This window comes from Dermacentor variabilis, chromosome 4, assembly GCF_050947875.1.
Source record: "Dermacentor variabilis isolate Ectoservices chromosome 4, ASM5094787v1, whole genome shotgun sequence".
Taxonomy (NCBI): Eukaryota; Metazoa; Arthropoda; class Arachnida; order Ixodida; family Ixodidae; genus Dermacentor; species Dermacentor variabilis.
In genome coordinates, this window is record NC_134571.1 from 166,887,236 (window position 1) to 166,912,458 (window position 25,223).

General features: G+C 47.0%; 1 protein-coding gene across 1 annotated transcript in view; it reads right to left on the minus strand.

Annotated features, from left to right (window-relative positions):
- Window positions 1-6,950: 6,950 nt before the first annotated feature.
- Window positions 6,951-25,223, minus strand: part of LOC142578052 (glucoside xylosyltransferase 2-like) — a 174,730-nt gene continuing 156,457 nt past the window's right edge. The window contains exons 6-9 of the mRNA XM_075687468.1: window positions 24,990-25,115; window positions 18,901-19,093; window positions 10,261-10,550; window positions 6,951-7,402 (exon numbers count right to left, since the gene is read on the minus strand). Of these exons, the coding sequence (XP_075543583.1) occupies window positions 7,193-7,402; window positions 10,261-10,550; window positions 18,901-19,093; window positions 24,990-25,115 (819 nt within the window). The 3' untranslated portion in view covers window positions 6,951-7,192. The remainder of the gene's footprint in view (window positions 7,403-10,260; window positions 10,551-18,900; window positions 19,094-24,989; window positions 25,116-25,223) is intronic.

Consider the following 25,223-nt stretch of genomic DNA (forward strand, 5'->3'; position numbering starts at 1 on the left):
TATCTGCTGATAATGAACTGTGAATTTGCGTCGGTACAAACCGCCCATTGAAATTCAACATACGCTAGGCAAGAGCAGTCAGGAAATGGTGCACATAAAAACATAATTACGACCTCTATGGTGGCTCCATGGATATAGTGTTCTGCTGCTAAGCAAGAGATGGAGATAGGAGGTGGAGATAGAAGAGTTACAACGGGTGTCTTTTACGTGCTGCGTTTCGAAATTACACCCTATGCAGCGACATGCATAAGCTACAAGAAGTGATACTAGTGCCAATTTTATCTAAGGAATATGTCACCTCTATGCATACTGCCCCCCTTGAAAAATACAGTGAAATGTGAACATGAACGCGATCCGACACGCTTACAGAGACACGAGACAAATAGGCATAGCCAATTGACCGATGGTTGACGTACTTGCTAAAAAGTACCGAAAAGAAACCTTCAATTTTTAAAAATCCACCGTGAGTTGGTCCGTGCAGGTTGATACGGTAAGGAGATTATATTCTCTCACTTCGGAACAGTTGCAGCAAAGAACGACAGCATTTCACACCATTTATTGAATCCTCACTTGCGACAGTATGCGCCTTCTGCTCACACCAACATGGCGCGCTACCCGGTCGCTGCCATTCGTGCATACACCCTTTTAAATGCACACAGAAACAGCTTAAGTTTTACGGATTTAACCAACCTTTCTTTCTCCCACTGAGGTGCATCTGAGCAGCCAATGGATACCATGCGCACTAGGCTGGCGGCAACGACCAGTGCTTTTGGTGAAACAGCACAGCACAATACAGACAACCACTTGTGGCACCTCATACAGCATATGCAGTGGATTTCGAAGCATCGAATGGTTTGATCACCATTTTCAATAAGTGCAAACCTTTCAATCTTTGTGCAATGAATGTGTGCGAAAGAAAGCAAGACCCTGTGCACATAGTTGCTTGAAACAGTCAGGCATCGCCAATTTGTTGCCGTGCCCCCATGTAGGCATTTGCTAATGTGATCGTCGCTGTCTTCGCCCATAACATTCTCATCAAACCACGACAGCCACCCTTTGGAAAAACAATACATGGCAATTATTTCAAGGTATTTACTTCTCCCATATAGGTCATATACCATTAGCTGTACTCGTGGGGCATAATATGCTACATGGCAATGGTGGCGAGCACAAATACCACTAGGGTCACACCAGTTGCAGTGTTAAAAAACAGCTTTCTTGCAACTCGACTTCGTCTGTCATATGTTTCACGCCATATCAGCGGTCATAATAAAAACATTTGACCGCTGCAAATTGTCATCCTTTTTTTAAACGTGAAAGTGAACACACTCTTTATTTGAAAAAAAGAAAGGCTGTTATCACAGCACGGAAAGCGTTCACTTTGGACAATTCAAGCTCATCAATTCAATATGCAAGTTCGAAAAATATTAGTATTCAAGCCATTACTGGCCTTCTATTTGCAGTGCATTCTGAAGTACACGCAAATGCACTTGTACCGCCAAATGCAACTGACAAGATTGATAACATTTAAGAATTATGTCGGCACTGCGGTTAACTGTTGGCAGGCACATGAGTTTCGGGGGAATGTGCCTGGCACCTGTACATGGCATTTCATACAACAAAAAAAAATTCGACAAAGACACTTAAGGCTGCTTACGAGTGGGAATGCCGAAGCATCATAGTATTTTTGGTGAATTTTTGTTCGATTCCTAAGCAGACAGATGTTGATTTAATATTATTCTCAAAGGCATAAGGTAACTTTTTTTACAGGAACCTCCCTGCGAAATTTGATGTCAATCGGAGTATTTTTCATGTGTTTTACTCTTTGCCGTAGGCCATTTCTAGTACCATGATTCAGACACGCCATTGACTACAACGCCGGATTTTCGCTTAATGGGACTTATAATGCTTTCGCAAAAAAAGTATTTACTTACATATTTAACCAACGGCATATTGTTCAGGCTACACCAAATAGTTTTTAATGCGAAAGCATGCCGACCCCAGTGGCTGTGCAATAATAATCTGGGACAACGCCGAAGGCTGCATAGTCAAAGATGGTGACTTCGATGTCCGATCATAACATCAGAGCACACAGGTCTTCAGAATAAGTGGACACTCTCTCACCAATATTTTTTTTTCGGAATACACAAGCACAATCATTAGGAATCACTCGCGTTCTTTTTCGCACCCAGTTGCTGGCACTCACTCGCATTCGCACTTTCTTCGAACACTAATGGTCCCCATTCACGGGTGAAAGTGAGAATTTACTCATCTTCACTCGCATTCATAATTCAATTCACACTCACTCTTGCCTATATACTAAATCGTGCTCACTTGCATTTATATGCTAACGCCCTCTCGCTGACAATCATTCGCCTTTATACCTCCACTCATTCGATGGCGCTTACATATACTCCCGCCCGCAATCATTCACTCTCATAAGTATGAAGCGACTGAGTGTACTTACGAACATGCCAACCTTTACCAGAGCATGAATAATCCTTAGATGAGTTTGAATACGATTCATAGCGCGGTCTGACCACAATAATGCTATTGCATTGCCGTTGTACAAGTGTAGTTATGTGGACCTAGCTTCTCTCTCTGGGTATGGTGCCAAATAGACATAATGAGAAATCTCTAGCACAACTGTGGTATAGAGAGGGCAAGCATAAAGAACAGCTGTGGCACTAACGTAATAGAGTTTGCGTAGTTCTGCGAGATCTTAAAATACAATTATCGAAGCCGTGGTTGGAAAGTGCGGTCGATCGTATCTGTACAAATAGTTTTAACATGTTAAAACTGAAACCTTACATTTCGTACGTATTAGTACATACTGATCCTTGCAATTCTATATGCACTATGACACCAACACCCTCTCGGTGTTTAGTGTGCTGGAAGCTGTCACGCATATGGATATGTGAAAATGTGAAGCAGTGACTTCATGAATTTCAATGAACAAATAAAGAAAGCCTAATTCATTATCGTGTGTTGCTCCAACACAAGCAATGTTACCACATGCTTGCCATTAACACAACGTATACTTAACGTAAAATAGTATCTACGATGCAACATCACATAGCCCCAACGCATTTAGCATAAACACAAGCATCTGCATCAAAGATGCTTCGTATTTAGTGACTCCCATAGTGCACAAGAGTCTTCCAGAATGCTATCATATATAATGAAGCCTGAGAAGCTAATATGATGCAGACGTTCTTGTAGCGTAATGTGCACTTGCCAGGCGCTGCAGCGCAATAGTATGAATAGCTGAAGAAATGCAGTTAACGGCTGAGCATTATAAAGGATATTATTTTGCATGCGGAAGCTGGTGGTGGTGACAATGTTCAGTGAAAATTCTGGCAAGAATTGTGCGCGTTGGTTTGAAGAGGATAGTACTTAGTAGAGGCAAAGCTGCGGGGATTGTAAGCACGCTGCTGCCTCGAGTCTGGCCTGGTGGAAAAACGACGTGTGTTCAATAAAATCTCAGCATTCGATTGGTAGGACTTGGACAAGGCAAAGATGGTAGTACTCCAAGTAACAAAATGAAACCCCTAAACTGAAAAGGAAGTCACTTCGCATACGTTTGGCAATTTATCTCTTGCGGACCTATAGCCTCCTAACACCAATTACACCCCTGATCGAAATACTGTCGACGAGATAGTTTTCCATGCACATGCCAGTATTTTCTATAGTAACAGAATACAGATATAGAGCACATTAAGTTTACAAGTGAAGTAGGCCCACCATCGATCCAAGTACTTACTTGAGTGTGGAAACTCCGCAAAGTCCATTCAACAGACAAAAGGGTTGGAGGGTGTTGCAGTAAAGCACCACTTGACGATAAATATTCTCAGGGGATAAATAAACTCATGGACAGTAAATATTCCTATTTTTAACAGGAGCAGGAGCTTAGTACTTGTCCAGATGTCCACGGGAAACCAGTCGCCCGTCAGTCTCATCAATTGCCTCGTATGTACACGCCGACAGGCAGTACATCCCTTGACCCCACTTAATGTACCCGCACATATCGCGAAGCATCCTCGCTTCATTAAAAAGTTTAGAACACGAATTTTGCAGGTTTATCCAAGCATCTCTTACCTGACGCATTCATGGAATGCGAAACCAGACGCAGTGAACATATCTTGCCGGTCAAAGCAACATTCCTATAAAAATAGGTAGCAAATTAAGCCGCTGCCCTTTCACACGTGTTTAAGCAAATTCAAAGTTTGGGGCATGTGTAAAAACGCTGAAAAGATACATAATTTTACACTTGATTCTGAATTTTCGTAGCTGCTTTTACCCTGTTTTGCTTTCGACTAGTGTCAATGGCGAAGCGGCCGCCACTTAGTGCTCGGAAGTACGTTAAAAAAGTAAATTTGAAATGTTCACTGACTAATACGAATTTTTACACATAAAGTACACTGCGTACTTTTTGGCAGATATATTATTACGTTAGTTTTTGTTAACGCTTAACACTTACCATATTGAAATTTGTTCCAAAAGATGCGTAAAACGTAACTTGAAACGACCCTGGTACAAGAGGTATACGTCCAATCTAACGAGACAAGTCAAACAACTTCGCAAGCGTCGGAGTTCCCCGCCATACAGTCGGCATCATTCTTTTGCTAAACTGACTGAAGCCAGCATTAAACACTAAAATGCGTGATGCAAGAGACTTATTTTATAAAAATGCACTGGTTACGGTCATGAAAGCTAACCCAGCGAAATTTTAGAAAACTATTAACCTTGCATCCCTGGTTTTATCTGTACCTATTATTGAGGGCCAACCCTGTTCTGATCCTTGTTCTATATCTGAAGCAATTAGCTACTACTTTAAACCTGTTGTTGTCTCTCACGATGGTACCAACCCAAGCTCCAGAGCACGCGAGATGGTGCAGCCCATTTCTGATATCCAAATATCCGTAGTAGCGGTTCTTAACCTTCTGCTTGGTATTGAAACTACCAAAAGCAGTGGATCAGATCGTGTTCCAAGTGAATTTTAAAAAGGTACTATGAATGAGTTGGTTGTCACGTAACCATTACATTAAAAATCGATTGAGTCATGCACTGTCGCTCGGCTCTGGAAAATTGCCACTGTCATCCCGGTATTTGAAAATAGCAACATAGAGATGTTTTCTGACTATTGGCCAATTTCTTTAAATTACACATGCTGTAAGCTTTGAAAGCATATCATTCATAAACATATCAGCAGGTTTTTAGCTGATAATAGTGTCACCTCCCAGTGGCAATGTGGATTACGTGCTGGCCATTCAACAGTCATGCAGCTCATCGAATTCACTCATGACGTTGCGTTGGCACTGAACACTAGTGGACAGATAGATGGCATCTTTATAGATTATGCGAAAACATCTGACACACTCTGTCGTGAAAAACCTCTCGTTACACTACGCTCGGTGTATAACAATCACAAACTACTTGACTGGCTGACTACCTATTGGGATTCCAGGTCTCAGAGTGTTTCTCTCAACAACACTTACTCGTCGTCAGCTGCCATTAGTTCAAGCGTTCCGCAGGGCTCGGTCTTCGGGCAACTACTATAAATTATACACATAAACAATGCAATCGAAGTCATTAGTAAAACCTGGGTCAAACTTTGTACGTATGTTGACCACTGTGCTTTATGCAAACGTTTCTAGCACTGCAGACCAACTCGAGTTAAATAGCGTTTTTGCTTCCTTTTATCACTGAATCCATTCCTGGCAAATGTCGATTAATTTTAAGAAACAGTGTCGATGACATTTACTAAAAAAAAGAGCCATTGTATTTCGCTCACAGTAACGCAAACTAATACCTTGAGTGCGCCAATGAATTTAAGTATCGTAGAGTCACTTTCACGAATAACTTAAGATGGCACAAGCACGTTGACCTCATTAGTTAAAAAGCGCTTCAGATACTTGGTTACGCCAAACACACACTGAAAAATTCCACTAAAGAGTGCAAACACACGGCCTACAAAACGCTAGTTCCATCCATCCTTGAATACGCCTCTATAATTTGGTATCCTCACTATCAATGCGAGCAGATAAACTTGAAGTTGTACAAAAAAAATGCGATACGGTTTATATAAGACCGGTGCGATCGCCATTTCTCGCCCTCCTCGCGTGCTCAACTATTATTCCTACAGTCGCTGGCTCAAACACGCACATGTGATCGTTCTTATTATGCTTCATAATATTGTCAGTTCTCTTCATGTCTTTGTTCATCTTTCGTCACCAGCTCTGTGCGCCCACCCAGGCGCACATATTCGAGGAACATTCTCCCGCTTAGGTCGCAACTGATCTGCTTTACATTTTCTTTCCTTCCACCAGCAACTGAATTGTGGAACAAGCCCTTTCCCATTTTCTTTTTCAATTTTTCAATCTTACCAATTTTCGGCAATTTTCTAACATAATTCATATCATAAATCAATATTCTGCTTCCAACAGGCACTACAATTTAACCTTTTCTCTCAAATGCCGGAAGTTTCACTAATATGGGCCCAGTGGTTATCTCTGAAAAGCACTTCTGCCTTTTGCATGTGCTTGAATTGGTTGCATATCAGAGTTGGGCCCAAGCTAAAACTTCCTCTTAAGAAGAAGCTTTAGCTGGAGCGCAATTCCAGTGCTAGGCAGGTTTAAAGCTAAGGGCTAGCTTTGCCAGTCGCCCAAATGATATCATCATGGACGAGGAGCTGAAAACCCCGTGTGATCGGGCGCTCTCGTAGCTGCAGACGGGTGGTTGGGCTCCGGAGGCGCCGAAGACTCCTCAAAAGGCATACAGGTTTATACTAGTGTACGCTTCACCAGAAGTACATTGCATATTGAACGCAATTAATCCTTTCATTTGTTATTTGCTGACAAATCTTATATAAAACCTTATCTGTAGCATCACTCTGAATGTTACCGTGGTGAGTATCGCATATCAATGAACATCCACAAAATCACTAGCCTTTATAATGCAATTTCTCCGAGCAAAACGAAATCACACCTTATAATTCACAAACGCCCGTGTTCAGCAGTGACGCGTAAACATAAAAAGTGTTCTCTCTGAAGATTCAATGGAATTTTTATAGCGCGAGCGCAGCACGTAACGCTTCCAAGCATAGGCGCCCTGCTTTTTGGAACGGCCGCACCGTCAGGGAGGCGGAAGCTCGCTTCGATCCATCACGTGGTCCGATCGCCTCGATCCGCTTTCACTGTCCCGGTAGCGGCGGTTGTTGAAAGCGCAAGAGGTTGCGGTCGAGAGTTATGGGCGCCGACTCGTTGTCGACGTGGCGGGCCACTTGCAGCCATATGGGAAGTTGCCTCTTGAAGTGCATTGAGCAGTTGGACGGCATCATACTGTCGAGGCGGGCGCTCAGTGGAGCGACGAACTCTTTCTCGAGGCTGCCGCCCAGCACATACTGAAACAGAAGAGAAGAAGCGCCGACTATGGTAAACTCGGGATGTTCTCTAACGGCTCAACGCACATAATCATGCTGCTGTTCGCGCTCTGTATAGGTCACTTGAGTAGGCGCGAGCTTCCACAGCTGTACATCATCGCCGACGTGCTTTCATTTCACAACGCCTCTAGACCTTTGGCGCCGACTGTCCTGTGCGCACACAAGGCAACGCTGAGTTCGTTCCACCATCACGAAGGATAGGCGTGCTTACGTGCGATCGCAGGACGCAGTTCGGTGGCCGCGCGTGCTCTAATGTAAGTCTCATCGAGTTTCCTTTGGTGTTATCACACACAAATAGAGCGTTCGTCGCATAACGGAATTGGCGGATTATCGTGGCAAGTACTCGCGTCTGCATCGTGCATCGTTCACTACTGCAAAGCGCAATCTCCGGCGAGAAGAGACATTGACCCTGTAGTAGCAGCGAATTCTTTGTAGAGTGAGTCTTAGGCCATTCCGGATTCCATCGCAGCAAAAGTAGATTTACGAATAAGGACGAGGCATACCGAGAAGCGAGGTATTGATATCTTATGTATAAAAGTGAAATGACGCCACACTGCTGCCACGCTGTGCTATGGCAGCTACACCGACTCGGGCTTTTTGCCCCTAGCAAGATAGCAGCGAGCGGCTTCACTTATCCAGAAGTCCAAATATATAACCATCTTAGTCTATCTCTATTCTCGCACGCATCGAAACTCGTGAATTTCACCAAGTCTGCTGATTGGATGCGCCGACTGAGGAAGTAGTTATTCCGGAGAATCACGAATCTACTGAGCACCCGTCATCGCATTATAGGGCTTGAACCGTCTCGTGCTGAACTGGTAACAGTTACTATTTTGAAGGGGGGTCGGGGGTGGGGTCGGGAGTGGGGTTGGGTTCTCTTCTGACCTATATCATCGTTCAATTACGGTTTTCGGTTTGCATTCGGTTTGGCACATTTCTTAAGATCTCTGCCGAAACTGTGGTACGTGCCAGAAAACAACATAAAAAATGCGAGGGAAATTACGAGGCCGTATTGCCGCTTTTTTATGCTGAATTCGTTTTATTTTATTTCTGAAGTACGATGGACAATGGATCCCAACCGGGAAGAAAGTGCGTAAAAATACAAGAGAAGACCCAAAGGGATGCATAATAGAAATGATGATCGGTTGGATGAATTCCAGTGAATCTTTGCGCGAGGAACAAATGCTTGAATAAATAAGTCCTTGCAAATACATGCTCGATGTGGCATCTGTGTCTGTGGAATGATGCTTACATGTACACTTGACTCTGTTGTCTTGTGCCTAAGTTTGTCAAAATGCAGTGAAGCTGTGAAAGTTAGACAACGTGCAGTCATTTCTTCGGCAGGTGGTTCTCGTTCAACGAACTGCAACGCGGCCGAGTACGAGTCGTGTCCCCAGAACAGTTTGTAAATGTACTGCACAGCTAATCTATGGCTTTTTTTTCGTTTCTTTGCGCTTCCTACTATATTCCCACAGGAATAGGTTGACCTAAGCGTCACTCTCATTCCTATTTCTTCAAAAAGTTGGGGGGTGGGAGGGAAAGATCCTGTGCGGTACTGTTAGACATAAGGTCAACGCAGAGGGTTACATTCAGTCTGGTTGCACCGTTTGACACGAGACGAGAAAGAACAAAGCCTTGGACCGGTTCGAACGTTTAAGCAGTGTGACAGTAGAGGAAGAAGCTCTAGTTGCGCGCCAACGTTTTAGAAAGCGGCCAAGACAAGCGGGTGGATAAAAAGAAATGAGCTTGAAGCCCTTACTATGAAAACACTCCGAATACAGATAATCATCCGTCTTCGTCCTTCAAATATTTGGGCTTTTTCCTCATGGCATCCGAAATCAACGCCTGTTTGCCGTCAGCCTCATCGCCCTTAATTCTCACCCGCCACCTAAAGCGACGCCGCTAAAAGAGCCTTGAACACCAGGACACCACACGACGCGATCACACAGGATACTACGATAGCGCCTACGCAAACAATGTTTCGGCCTGCATCGTGGACAAACGCGTGCCAAAGCTATCAACACGACTTAGACTTCGCCCAGGACACAGCAGCCAAACTTGACCGACCGAACCTCCGGTATACTGCACTGGAAGGATGTTACTTGCAGTGCCCGTTGGTCCCCTACAAGAACGGCGGTCGAAACATGCACTTGCCAACGTTACAGCGGCTGCACAAAGCCCTGCCACAGAGCAGATTCCCAGAGCAGCGCCTTTCAGATGCCGCTTACGCTGACTTCAGACCCGCTGACCACTGCTGGATAGACAGCCCCTCCCGTTTCTATGCTTTGTAGTAGGGGTCGTTAGGTGAGCCTCAAATTAACGAAGATGGACATGTGCACGCATTTGTACTACCTCAGTCTACATTGTAGATAATGTATACAGTCGATGCACAGGCGATTCCACAGCTGTACCTGCGCTTGGAGCCATTCTAAGCTATCCGCTCCATCTTCATAATTATATACAACGTAAATAATACGCTGCGGGCTGCGGGAAGTGCTCATGTAGCGGTGCTACTATCCGGTGCAGCCTCAGAACACCGAAAGGCGAAGCTAGCTCGAGCCCAAGAGATCGTCAAGTCATCCCCCAGAATGGGTAGCGCCATTGCTAAGGCGGCTACCAGGCCCAAACATATTCTTAACCTGAACATCTCTTTGGGAACGCCGTGGGCCCGCTCCGCCGCTTCAAGAGATGGGGGCGCGTTTGCCTGCAATGGCGACGTGCACAAGGGCTTTGATATGATCGGCGAAAGTGTTGTTTCGGTTCCTTTTTCTGACAAAAGCAAACAGAATCAAAGTAAAAGCACACAATTGAGCAGCCACCTGTCGCATGGAGTCACGCAGCGCCGCGAAGGCCGGCACTTGCTGCGATCCACGAACAGCAGCCACCGGCCCGTCTATGCACAGCGCAGATCCGTTGCAGTGGCCCGAGTGGAAGTGCCAGCAGCAACTGAATGTCCGCAGAGCTTCGGGGCGTCCGGTGAAGAGGTTGCTTAGCATGTCCCCTCGACGCCCGGGAGCCGCCGTCTCTCGGTCGAGTTCTGTCAGGCGTTGCTCTAGGCCCAACTCACGCATGCGTGTCAGGTTCATGAGCACCAGGCCCGAGGTCATACCTGCACCACAGGCAGAGACTTGAGTGTAAGCCCGTCAGTGAACGCGAAAACTTTAACTCTGGGAAGAAATGTAGGCAGAAAGTAAGAGTAAAGAAAAAAATTGCTGGCTCTTCCGTTATCGAGAATAGATGTAAGCATGAAATAGCGACCGCAAAGCAGATTGGTTGGAGATGATACTAGCCACAACCCTAAAATAGGTGTAGCCCATGTTCGCAACGCCACATTCCACCATACCACACCGCACCACACCGTACCAAGCCATACTCAGTACTGCTCCATATGGACGCTGCCTAGTTAGAAGAAGAAAAGCGGCTGAACGTGGCAGGACAGTCAGCGAAAGACGCCAGGGAGGTAGAGCGCACTGGCCACCTAAAAGAAAGTGCCTGGAGGAAGCGCCACGCAGCGTGGCGCCATCTCTCGAGGCGACGCAAAGTCCGCGCCGCCGAACTCACGGACCGCTAGCGTTCAAAAGAGCACAGGCAACCCTCTCTCAGCGCCAAAACATGATTGTGAACAAACACTAGCAAGAACTCGGAAGCAATATTTTGTTATATTTTGTTTGGGCAGTAACTACGTATGTAATGCAGTCATGTACAAAAGCGGCCAGAGACCGCATTTTTTAATGTTTTGACTAGTTTCCCGGATGATCTCGTTTTGTTCTCGCAACTAAATTGCTCTGATAACGGCCCTGGGTATGGGTCAAGGTCATTTGAAGGTCGCCGACAACGGGAGCTGAAAGCATTTATTACTTAAAAAGATGTAGCGGACCCAACGAGTTAGAATCTATATATAGCGAAGCTCCATGTGAGTACACAAAGAGTCAAAACACGAGTACATGCGCCGACACACACAGACTCAAAGACCTCACCAGGGAGCACACAAGCACACAAGCACGGGCGCACACAAAATAGATCGAGTCTTTTGTTGAGCGGAGTTGCTTACTACTAGTGAGTACGATGAACGCCTTGAAGGCATCACAGTCTTAGAGTCTGCATGCGCATACGCGTACGTAGCGCAATTCGAATCCATTTCATACACGAAAAACTTGGAGGACGCTTAAGCTTCGCCTTCAAGAGTGGAACACGATATCGTTATCGCACCCCGTTCGCACCGCCCACTTATTCCCTTTGCGTACTCTTGAGTCACAAAAAGACGAAACGCGCGTCTGAGCAGGCGGAACGAACCAAAGAACTCGGTGTCTCGGAGGGATAAATGATCTACGCAAGCCAAGCGGCGTGATCGGCACGGACAGCCGGGACGCGACACGCCTTGAAGGCGGACGCGATCATGGGGCTGACGCCTCGATGGGATCGCCCTCTATCTCGCTTCGGAGCACCACGCAGACGCATGACTCCTCGCCAGCAGCACGGTACACATCGCCGGGGACACTTTCCCACCAGACGCGCTACGGCGCAGCGATCACGTCAGAGGCGTCCCGCATCGGACGCTTCACCTGGAATCGCGCTGTGAGCGGAAAGAGGAGCCGCGTCGCCTAAACACGAGGGTTCTAGTGACGCACGCTGGGAGTTGGAAGGGGAGAGAGCGAGAAAACTTATTAAAGGCAAGGGTATTTTGGCATCCTCGCACCGGTCCCCGCACGGCCCCAGTGTGCTCAAACGAGACGAAGGGGAAAAGCGGGCGAGTGGCGCGCCATCTGTCGGGGCAGCGCCGTACATTGCGAGGAGGGGTCTTCTGTTTTTGCCGCATGATGGCTATGCGTGTGCGCCAAGCGCAGAAGAAATATAGCGGAAACGTACTTCGCTACTCGTTTCACTGCGACTTCTGCAATTTCAATGCTCATAATTACCGATATACACCGCAGTATAACTTTCTACGGCACGTTTCTGAGGCATCACCTCTTCTAAGGCAACACCGGCGAGTGGTGCGCCACGGTGCGCCCCGGCGCGTGGCGCACCACTCGCCCCATGATCGCGTCCGTCTTCATGGCGCGTGGCGGCACGGCTGTTTGTGCCGGTCGCGACGTTTGGCTCGCGTAGATCGTTTTAGTAGGCGGTGCGAACGGGGTGCGATAACTCTATCGCGTTCCACTCTTGAAGGCGAAGCTTACGCGTCCTCCAGTTTCTTTTCTTTATTACTATAAACGTATCTTGCTTATCTCGACTGCTGACCAGTTGACACTTCCATCCACTTTAAACCCAAGCGCTTTTGGAAGGTTTAGGTTGCCTACGGTTCTGACTGGGTGAATAGGTTCGCATCCCATTAGGACGTGCTGAGTGGTCTCCGAATTTTCGACGCAGTATGTGTGTCCTATGCCTCATCTTGTTCCGAATATTTGGGCCAGTACGTTTTGTCCTTAGGCAACCAGCTTGAACCTCCAATAGCGAGGCACTGCCCTTTGTGTTATCGTACAGATTATCACTTCTAATTTCTTTCTTCTCGTTCTTGTGAATCTCCATTCTTTGCAGCCAATTAGCTGTCTCCGTTTCTCACGCTTTCTTTATGATGACTCCTGGTTGTCTATTTGTCGTTTAAATTAGCCTGTACTTGACTATCAAATTTCTTGACATCTTTCACCATGCTTAGTTAATTAGTAGTAAATTGTCCTTGCGCCAGGGCAACTGTGGCCATAGAGCGCCAAAGACAGATTTGGTGGTCGACTCAGCTTAATAAGTGGTACTCAAGGTGAAAGATAAGAAACAACGTTTGTGTATAGGGGCTAAAATAATTAAGACTAATGATCATATGTAATGATTGTGGGCAAAGTACATGGCGTTTACAAATTCACGCTGCCTCAGCAGCAGTCCTTGACAGGGCAAGGAGTGCGGAGCGCCTGACATGTGAAATGAAAAAGCCCAGCCATTTCCTTTGGAATGACACAAGGCTGAGATCCATGGCAATATGAAATTGCATGTAGAAAACCTACACTAGCTAAAAACTTTAAACTCCTTTTAGTGAAAACATTTCGTTGTCACTAAGAAAAAAGGACGGGTGTGGATGTATTCGGTTTCTCTGCAGTTCTATAAAGTGGCATCTCCTTTCTGGTTCTAGCCTCTTGCACATCACTAGAACATTGAATGATGGGCAGCCTATCACCACATTTCGAACAGTGCGGTGCTGGAGAACTGTTCAACAGATGTGAATGTGTTGCATGTGTGTGTCCTATCGTAAGCCTGCATAGTGCAACCTCATTATATCGGTCACCTTTATCGGCAGCCTATGTTCCTATTATTGCCTTTATTGTGGGCAGTTTTCCGATTGATGCATTCCACTCTCCATGCCGTTGCCTAAAGATTCTGTTTATAATATATGGCCTGAGGTCCTCGTATGGTACGTTATCTATGTCAAGAGAGTTACGGAGAGCAGCCGACCCCGAAAATCTGGCAGCTGCCTCGTTGCCAGCTATGTGGCAGTGTCCTGGTACCCAGCCAGCGCTGGATTAAGGGGGGGGGGGGAGCGCTAAGGTGGCTGCAGCCCAGGGCCTCACCTCGGACAGTAGGAGAAGGGGGCCCATTTATTCTAACCTGCTTCGTATATGGAACCATGGGCAACGGAACTTCGAGCGACATGTAATGAAGCGAGAAAACCAGAACGAGGCGACGGGGCCCCCCGCCTAATGTAACATCATGCGTTTAGCCTGATCAGTTGGAGAGAGCTTGTCGAGCTGCAAAAACAGGAATCCCCCGCCACCCCGGCGGGGCCCTCTTTCCTATGAAGCGAGGTGCGTTTGCGTGGAAGAGTTTTCGTGGTTTCCTGTCAGTCCGTCTGTCCAGTGCTGTCTGGAGAGGAGGGGCAAGGGGGAAGCACCTAAAACATGTAATGTGGTATGAGGACCTAAATCTCCCTTGCCCCTCGTCACGGCCACGCCACCCTCCACCTCGCAAATAGTTCTGCCGCTCTCCTTCTCATAGAAAGGATGTGCTGCAGTACCCAACAGTGCCTCCCATTCGACTTTTCTTTATCGTGATGGTAATTTGGGCGGGGGAGGATGAGTCCGACAGCAGATGATGATGACTCTGATGTCAGAGTCTAGGCAGGAAAGGAAAGAAGACGTCACACGGGGGCTTTTGTCCGCGTGCCGTGGGGCATGGAATGTTCAATGTTCGGGCTGGGGTTGTGGAAGAGTGAAGGGGGAAGTTGGAGAGCTGGACACAAAGGCCTGTCTCCAGGGCCCAATGTTGCCTAGTGGCTGCGCACCCTCGCGCGCGCTCGACGGAAAAAGTAGGTCAGACTGGCCGCCGAACTTTCCAGAAAGAAGTAGAAAAAGATGACTCAGAGGCGACGGAGTTCGCGTAGCTTCGCCCGCGCTAGGAGTCGCCCTCTTCCCTTCGTTCTCGCGCAGGGCATCGACGGGGCGAAAGAAAAATCTAGAACCTCCCAGTACAGACGACTGCTCCTAGCCAATAGGAAGACGAGACCGGAACGGGAGAAGGAGTGAGTTTGTACGGAGAAGGAGGAAATTTGTACAAGGAACCCTTTGCTACTCGTCTATGAACGTCTATGCTACTCGGCCGGGCCCCTGCCACAGAGCTCCAGGTGTCCGGTCCGCCACGCCCGATTTCTACTACTGCTGATCAACAGGTGCCAAACCTCCCCGATGAGCCTCCTTCTACTGACGAGCGCCAGGAAACAACAGTCCAAGAACCAACTCACTTGTTTCCTGTTAGTTTGGCTGCAAATAATCATGTCCCCATCCACAAAATGTGCCTCAAGAGGACGAATGAGACGGCTTCTCGTTGCGGCAACAGAGAAGTACAGACACCCCCGCAGCAAGAAGTATGTTGCGAGAGTCTCCGAAGTGACCCTGCTAAGTGGCCGGACGTTATTACTGACAGCTTTCATAGTGTATACATTCAGAAAGGGCCATTGTATTTTCAAAATTGGGCAGAATGGAATAGAATGGAATGGAAAACTTTATTTCTCTATATCTCAGAGAGATTGGGGGTGGGCCGGTGTCTTCATGTTTTGAGTCCTGGCCGCTTCACAAGGTCGTCGCCCCTATTCCAGGGCACCGCTGAGTCTTGCTGCCTCGCAGGCGTGCTGCACAATTGCCCGTTGGGCTGCGAGCTCGCTGCTGGTGAGCAGACCCTCCCATTGTTCCGCACTTGGGTTATTTACTTTATGGAATGCGAAATTACGCTTGCATTCCCACGTGATGTGGTATAACGTGGGGGTTGTTCCGCACCACGGACATGTATCCCTGTACTGGGTAGGGAACATTTTGTGTAATGTGCGCAGGTTGAAGAACGTACCTGCTTGCAGTCTTCGCCAGCTTACTGCCTCATGTTGTGTGAGCGATGTGTGGGGTGGGGGGTATTTAAGACTCCTTCCTCTGCAGTGGCTAGCATCCCAGACAGCGTTCGCCAGACACTGGAGGTTAGCCCCCTACCGAGAAACATGGACCCGAATCTCCACGCCGCCAGAAGGCAGGCACGAGCAGATTTCATGGAACGAAACCTAGCCGCACTAGAAAACCCAGTATACACAGACGCGGCGGTATACCCATGGGACCGCAACACTAGAATGTTTAGAGTCGCGGCAGCAGTGGTAAACCACACGGGAGAACCAATTAGCTGCGCGACCCTGAGAAACTGCACGGTAACGGAGGGGGAGGAAGTCGCCGTAGCTCTAGCGGCGGCTGAAGGTTACCGCAGGAACAAATCTCTGATAATTCTAACGGACTCCAAAGCAACATGCAGGAACTACACACAAGGCAGAGTTAGTAAGGAAGCACTGAGAATCCTCCTCAAAACAGAACCTCCTAACAAAAAGATAAAACATAGGATCTTCTGGATACCGGCACACACCGGGATAGATGGCAACTCAAGGGTGGACCGCCTAGTTCGCGAACTCACGCACCGAGCAGGGCAGTCGGAAACCCTAGAGGCCCCCTTAACGGTGAAGCCGACGTATGCAGAAAATTGGGCAGAAAACTTTCCGTCTTCCGAAAGGCAATACAAAACTCATTACACTTGTTCTCCCTGTTAACTGCTATGAGGTTCTCTTCATGCCACAGATCCAACACTAAAGAACCATTGTAATCAGGATATCCATCTAAATCATCCAGTGTGCGTTAATATACCCCACTAATATCACCATGGCCCGATTTCTTGAAGTTATTATAGATTCTAATGCAACCAATCAATTCTGCATACTTATCTCCGTTATCACTGACTGTCCATAAGTAAGCTACTCCTAGCCACGTCATTTTGCCTCGCCATCTGCCAATAATCCATAAATGATACTTAGATAAATCTTTTACCCTTTGCCACTTGAGACCTCACCTAATTAGCATGCCTAAGCATCCGCCTTTCCTTGGCCCTGTTATACTGCTGCACCCTTCCCATACAAAATTGTCAACAACAGTCGGCTGCTCTAAATCTCGTAGAAGGGTTTCGGGCATGGCGTACGCGCTAATCGCTTCGTCATTCAGCTGCATTTGAATTTCCAGCCACTTTTCCTGCTTGTGACCATCCTGCATGTTTAAGTAACAACTTTCGCCTTCTGTACTCTTATCGTTTGTGCTTCTTTTTCTAACTTCCTGTGGTCTAATTCTGCGCTTTGCTGGTGTGTCGTTACAGCCAATACTTAATTTTCCTTCCTGATTGCCTAGGACCCGCCTACAACAACTACAACACGCGCCCCGCATCGACGTCGAATAGGTGTTGCTAGTAACATGCTATACCACGGAGGAAGGAAACTAAGGAGAGGCCCTGACGTCACTCTTTGTGAAGCAAAAGTGAAGCCGGAAGTTGGCGTTGCTCATGGCGATGCTCCGCCTTTTGTGCCACCCTCCTCTCTTGTTTACATCTTTCGCGAAACCACGCTGCGCTGCGCGTGGTTTCGCGCACGCTCGCGCAACATCCGGCAGAGCACGGTGCAGGTAACACAGCGCAACAAGACACGGTGACTAACGCAAACCCGCCCACACAGCGCCTTTGCCACGGCACGAAACCTACCAGAGCAACACGTGTGAGCGCTCAAAAAATCAGAACAACGCCGCCATTGTGGCCCAAAAGGCGTGGCCATGCAGCAAAAAAAATAAAAAAGCAGCAAAAAGAATGAGAACCTATACGTCATTTCCGCCACACTTTTCTCCTAGCGCGCGGAGGGGGTAGGGCCTCTCCTTAGTTTCCTTCCTCCGTGTGCTATACCCTCGCTAAAATGTGTCCCGTAACGCACAAGAGCGCCTTCGCGTTTTTTCCCCCGCACGGAGAGGAGCGCCATCTGGTGGTGCTGCAAGGAACCCGGCGGCGCGCGCGGCACGCGTCCTACGCTGTGATTGGTTGGCCAATTCGGCAAGGGGACAGGCAGGTCGCAGCTCCCACGGTCACGAAACCCGGCGAGGTTCGCAAAGAAAAGGTTTGCTTAAAAAAAAAAAAACATTTTTGAAGAAAACGCTTTCGTTGCTTCAATGTGAGCAAGTCTTGTCAGTACTTGTGCTGTGTTTGGATTGGTGCCATGGCAATGCAAGACGCGCGAGCACTTGCTTTTCTTTTTGTCGCGTCCAGCAGGGTGATAAAGATGAAGGTGTACGAGGCGAAGACTGTTGAGGCGGCAGTGGCGGCGGCTACAACGGTAACCGCAACAGCAACTCTTATTCCTTTTTGTGTTGTAGTCAACCTAAGCACAACCTTCATTTTGTTTAGCATTCCGAACATACCTTAGAGTAATATATAATTACCCACTTTTTACAAAGGTTCGGTGCACGCGACTGCAATAACATGCTAGATGCAGTGGTTCGATGGCACCAAGTAGGAGTCGATTTCATGTTTAGTCCACGTCGGTTCTTACTTCAAGCGTTTCTTTTTTAAGAAACCGCTATTTCGTGCATTGAAGCACGAGAGTAACTGCAACACCAATGCCTATCGTTGGACACTTTGAAGATGCATTGGCGTTCGAGTTACTTCTTCAAGATAGCGCCGTTTTATGCATTGAAGCACAAAAGTAACTGGAACACCAATGCATTTCGACGGACACCTTGAAAATTAATATCTCGGAACTGGTGCTGTCCAGAGGATTCGTTCAATTCGTAGATTCAATTCGTAGATTGAAATATGTGGTCTACAGTAAATAATTAAGAAAGTTAATTAGTGTAATTACGTTAATTATTTAATTGACCATTTGGCTTCTCGTAAAAGTAATGGTCGATTAATCGGGCATTTAGATCAAGCGTTAAAATTGTGCTGTCTGCCATAAGCAACCTTTAAAAATGTTGGTGCAGCTAAAGGAAAAAAAAAAGAACACCCCGTATATTAGAGAGGACTAGATATAAGACCACCCATGTATGATTCAAGGCACTGAGCACATTAATCAATATAAATAACATGCAGTTGGTTTCTTCATTCACTAGCTGGTGATGGCTTCGCTGCAGTAGTTAGCGTATGCTCACCGAAAGGCAGCGGCGGTGGTTCCTTCCTCATGAACTGGTACCAAATGCGGACAGCGCTCTCCGTTTCTGGCGCCATGGCGGTCAAGTGGAGTCCGTCCATGGCGGCCAGTATCCTCCACAGGTTCTCGACCGGGTGAAGGAACACCATTTCGGCGTTCGCGTAGATGACCGCGCCTTCTTGCGGAAGTGCGCTCTGTGAAGGTGCGATTCCAAGACAAAGAGTCTGCGTTATGCTTAGTGTGCTACCTGTAAATTCTACAAAAGAGCTCGTTATGCACATTCTCACATTGGTCATGTCCCTTTCTGTCCTACTCGAAGCACACAGATAAATTGTTCTGTAACGGCCATTGCAGTGGACCATTCGTTATGGCTCTCTGCTGCTGAGCGCGAGGTGGCGGGTAAGATTCACGGCGGCCGCAATTCGGCGGGGACGAAATGCGAAGATAGATCGTGTGGTGCAGTATTTCATTACACGTTAAAAATTCAATCTATCCAGCCTTCTGCATCATAATGCCATCGTGGTCGTTTCTTCAACTGGCCATATATAAGGATAGGCTACCTTGTCAAACTGCCACAAATTGTAATGGGGATGCTCACAAGTAAGCCGCAGTGATTTTGATTGCAGCGGTTTCGTCACGTCGGGCTTGACAATGTAAATGTTGATCAGAATAGCACTACGTCATAAGCATAGTGCACACGCCCCCTATTTAGGATGTTTCGATTGAACCTATTGAAACGCGGCCATCTAGCTGTTATGAATCGAATACTTGACTTCGTGCTGAACAGGAGGACTTCACACCGCCGTATGAATTATCAAATGATCCTCGACTCGAAGCTCTTCCTCCACTCCATCGAGTTAAGCGCAGTGCCGTCCCTCGAGTGAAGAAGACACTAAGCTTGTCATGAATTTCTGCGGAGTGTCAATAAAGCGCACTGACCACTTCTGTCGAGGGGTGGCGCTGCCATCCCATTTCTTGATAGATTTACCTAGAAAATACCGTTTGCGTGAATGGGAAGGGATGAGGAGCGAGGAGAACGTTCATATCAACAAGGGACTGAGGCAGGCGTGCCCTTTATCCCCGCTGCTGTTTATGATGTACGTGGTGAGGATGGAGAGGACGCTAGAAAGAAGTAATACCGGGTTTAATCTCTCGTACAAACAGGTGGGTACAGTAGTAAAGCAGCAACTCCCAGGTTTATTTTGTGCGGACGACATTGTGTTACCAGCTAACCAGCAAAGTGATTTGCAACGTCTGGCTAATATCTGTGGACAGGAAGGCAACAATTAGGTTTGAAATTTAGTGGTAGAAAATCAGGTGTTATGGTATTCAATGAAAACAGTGAACAGACAGTGGAGACACAGGGCCGAGAAATACCTCGGGTAACAGAATATAAATACCTTGGTATATGGGTAAACGAAGGCAATAGATATATGGAAACACAGGAAAAAACCATGACAGTGAAGGGGATGATAAATGCAGCCAATATGAAGCACAGAGCGCTATGGGGATACAATAGGTAAGAGGTCCTCCAAGGTATCTGGAAAGCTGTAATGGTTCCAGGACTTACTTTTGGAAATGCGGTTGTTTGCTTTAAATGAGAGGTACAATCAGGACTCGACGGGAACCAAAGGTAAGTGGGTCGCCTCGCATTGGGCGCTCACGGGAAGACTACAAATGAAGCTGTGCAGGGTGATATGGGCTGGACTAGTTTTGAAGTGAGGGAAGCTCGCAGTAAAATTGAGTATGAAGAATGGCTGAGTAATATGGAAGAAAGTAAATGGGCTGGGAGAGTGTTGAGGTATCTGTACAGGAAAAGCATTGATTCACAGTGGAGGAAAACAACTAGGAAGCTTACCAGCAAGTATGCGGCCTGTAAGGGTGGGCAACAGAGCAACAAAGAACGTCAAGCGGAAAGTCAGAAAGGCCGAAATAATCTCATGGGTGGCGGCAATGGAAAAGAAACCTGCCATGAGTAACCACTTAAGAGGAAAAAACGAAATCAGGAAAGAAACAATTGATGATAACTCAAAGGGAAGCTCATTACTTTTCGAAGCGAGATCGGGATGCCTTAGAACACGTACCTATAAAGCGAGATATAAGAAGGAAGAAGCATGTGCTTGCTGCGATGAAGCTAGGAAACGACAGAGCATGTTTTATTAGAATGTGAAGACGTCTACCCAGCGGTCGATTTAGGTACCACTGGCCTCCGTGAAGCCCTTGGGTTCAGCGACAGCAGTGGAAAAGTAAATATGTCCGCAACAGGGATTAGTAAGAGGCGATTGGAGGATTGGTGGAATAAAAGTAAGGAAACGACATAAAAACGGGGACATACAAAAGCACAGTTCCCAATAGGGGATCAGAAAATTTGGTTGTGGGAGTTCATAGTGTATTTTTTTCTTCTTTTTTTATTGCTTACCCTAGGTAGGACCTTAGGCAGTATAATAGCAAGAGCCTGGAGGCGCAACCCACCGATGCTTTCCAAAGGGGACGCTCATAACAACCATCCATCCATCCATTGAGAGGATTCACCTAGCGAGACCCGTATGCAACGTGTACCTTCCAGAAGTGTTTGGATTTAAAATGGATAGAAGCAGCAGTCGAGGTAAGCAAGATGTGTTTAGAGTACTGGTGAAAAAAAGCAGGGAAGAGACTGATGAGACCGGATTCGTTACAGGCATAGGTAGTGGTAGAAGGTAGATAGAGAAGCGTTATGAAGAGAAAAAGGACTAACAGAGATCTATGCAAAATGCTAAAATGAAAAGCATATATAGCATATCTGGAGCCCTATAGTGTAAATATATTCCAATCTCTTTTTATTCGCATCTCCTGGCGTCAGATTTACGTAACCACCGACGCAACCATCGGGCGTTAATCCGCAGCGTTTTCTGAACAGCCCAATCGCACGCTCGTCTTGATTTTATAGATTGTCACTTTCGTTTGCTTCCAAAACGGATAGCATATCCTACATTGAGCGGTTTTTCTTATCAATTTGGCTGACAAAAGACAAGCAGAACGCTGAAATGAAGAGGGTTTTGGTAGCGCAAGAACAGTCAAAGCAGACACCGTATGAAGAGGGTGATGCCGCCGTCTGCGATTGTTCCACGCCCCTTAACTTGAGGTGAATGGTCGAAAAGCGCGGCGGCTTTCAACTGAAGATCAATATTGCCGCGGCACGTATTCTGAGGGACGAAGAGCTGGCAGAGCTTTCCCATATACGTGCCGAAAGGTTCGATAGCGTTATATTTATGCGCAAGTTGTTGTTGTTGTTGTTGAACGTAAATAAATCTGCTCCCCGGCAGTTCCGACTAGCAAGTGCCAGAACAATCGGTGGGCAGGGCGCCATCATTTATGAATTTCGAAAGAGGGCGGTCTCCGGCTATTCAGAAAGCAAAATTCAGCTGTTCCGCATATTATTCAACCTGTAATCGTACACGTCACTTTGACGTGGTGAGTTGGCGCGGTTGTTTGACGTCGCGCAATAGATAGTCGAAGTGGGTGCAGCCCGAAAACTTTTTTAACCGATAACAGAGGGTCAATGGCGAAAAAAGCGTCGAATCAAATAATGATGTTTCTTTTGTTCGAACTTATAATGCGTAATCAGTGTGTACACCTCATACTACATGAGAAGTTTTCGCAGTTTTCGTAACGACGCGTGGCAAACAGGCAAAGTGGAGTTGGCCCGAACATATCGTAAAGCGCTGATTGAAGAATTCGAACAAGAACAGTTTGACATAGCTTAACGTTATAGCGCCCCAGATTACCTCACGAAGCCTAGGTGAATATTTGTCACCGCCCCGTTTCAAAGGGGATGCCAATAAATCATCATCATCCCCAACACTTCGAATCGAACTAGGGGGCTGATTGGAGGAACGTTCTGAAATACGGGGGTTAGCCCTAAAGTTGCAATGACGGGATGCCATTAATTATGGCGGCTGTACGCCCAAACTCTTATGTCGCAGAAGATCGAGTCCATAGCTTCCAACCTGGTTATGCAGGTCGAGTATACTTTCTAATCTAGTCAGGTACGTACAAAATCCCATCATCAAGAATGTTCGGATCAAAAGAAATATTGCGCAGTGCCTAACTGTGCATTATACTTATGACCATAGATGACGCGCAACAGAAAAAGGGAAGTTTCCAAAAACGCCATGTGATTTATCGTGGCTTGCTACAGAACTGTAGAAACTACGCCGGCCAAATAACCGTTTTACCTTTTGGTGCATAACATGACAATAAGCAAGTTTATTAAATTCATTAGGCTGGTAGCGATGCGTTAACGCCGAAGTACATTTCCAGTACACTTAAGGCCAGCTGAAGTCAAGCGCAATCAGAGCGAACGAAGAAAGTCTGAACTGAGCGCATATCACGTCGTCAATATCACGAAAAAGGTCGACACCATCAGTTCGTGGGCACTTGTACACAACTGTATACGGATCAGCGACGACGTAGCAACGGCGAAGACGACAATGAGGAGTACAAAAGACGAAGACGATGCGGAGTACAAGACGGCGAGGGCGACGGCATGACGAGAACCACAGCACGCTGATGATGTTGACGATAGCTACGACGACATGACGACAGTATAGGGACGACCGCTTCGCGGTGACAAGCTGTGGTGTAGTGGGACATGCGTAGCAAACTCGCTTTGCAGCTAGTAAATGTTGTCCGCGTAGATGTTTGCATGTACATATGCATCTGCATCCTATGATATAATTAAACGGCGCATCAGTCGCGGGACACGACGAACGCGGACGCGTAACGATATGGGCGCATACGAATGGCCCGAGCAAGACATTTCAAGGATAAAATAGAGCAATATACACAGGGCAGACAGCAAACAGTAAAGAACACGAGCGCAAGCTGCCAAGTGAACAAGCATTGGGACACCCTCGCTTTGTCAGTCACGCATGCGCACATCCAGTCTTCTTGCACAGGTTTTTGTTATTGCCACACCTTAAAGGTCACCACTCCAGCGATATCACGGCCCGCGTTGAAAACGTGCTCTTACGCTAGAATTCTTTGCATGAGCAGATTACCACCAGTCCTGATGCCGGGCATATTACAAGCAAAGAGAGCCGACCAATTGCCAAATGCACTTACGGAGGAAAAGTTTTGTGAATTCAGCTCCTAGGTAAAAATTTACAAACACTTTCTTTCGATAGTGCTTTCTGCCTTTGACTAGCCGCTTTGGCTATTAATAGGTCCAGCGCCAGGATTGAGCGAAATTTTATCGTACGAGCAATTCCAGCGTAAGAGACATTTGTGTATACGGGCCTCAGTTAATTATTTTCTTTACGCTGAAATGTACCAACTGGAGATAGTGAAGCTCAATGGTAGGTAGATTTAATACAGTTAGCAAAGATTATGAGAAGTATCGTCCGTCAAGGCCCCAACGCCATACGGCTTTTTTAAAAGCGAGTGCGTTTGAAATGTTGAAATACAAGTAGTATGATATTTTGTTCGTAAAGCTATGCGAGTACAGAGCAAAAACGAATAACGCAAGAAAATACGACCAAGCAGGTGCGACCTCGCGCTACTGTTAGAGAAGTTGTCTGGTTCATCCACTGCAGAGGCCGCAGCGCGAATACTTCATGGACTAGGACCAAGGCGTCTCGCACCTTTTGCGTAACCATCCTCTCCTCTTTCCTATTTTTGTCGCAGTGGCAGGGAAAGGAGGCTAAAATAGGGAAAAAAAGTTGACGTTGCTTGGGCGACAGGCCGATGCATGACGAGCTCTCCAGAGCTCTTGCCTCGGAGACCACGGAGGCTCAAAGGTACGCACAATTTGCTGGCTCAGCTCTCTGGTAAGTTTGATTTCGCTTACCTTTTCAGTAAAATCCGAATTGCAAGGAGAAAAAAGTTCGCATACTTTTGTCCATTTCAATCGAAAGCGATGAACCCTTTCTATACGGCAGAAGCGAAGCCATCAGCAGTCGGCGTACCTTCTAGCTGCTCTGGCTTCCAAGGGCTGACAGAGCCTAACGCTGCTCAATGTTGGCGATCTGGCGAGTACCGGCGCATTCAGCAAGACGCAGCCACTGAAGCAACGCGCTGTTCTCGCAGTAAAGCTTTGGAAAGTAAACTCACCGCAAGGAACAGTTCCTGCGCGGCGCACGGTCCAAGCGCGTTCGCCAAGTTGTACGTGTCCGGGAGCCGTAGAGGATGGATGTCGACGCGAACACGCTTTGTGATCTCTCCTGGCCACGAAGCAACCTGCATAACCACGAGCGGCAGAAGGTTATGTTGCGTTAGCAAGCATACGGAGACTCGAAGTTTGCTTTATTAAAGGAATTGTGGTTTCGATGATGTAATGAAGGTTTT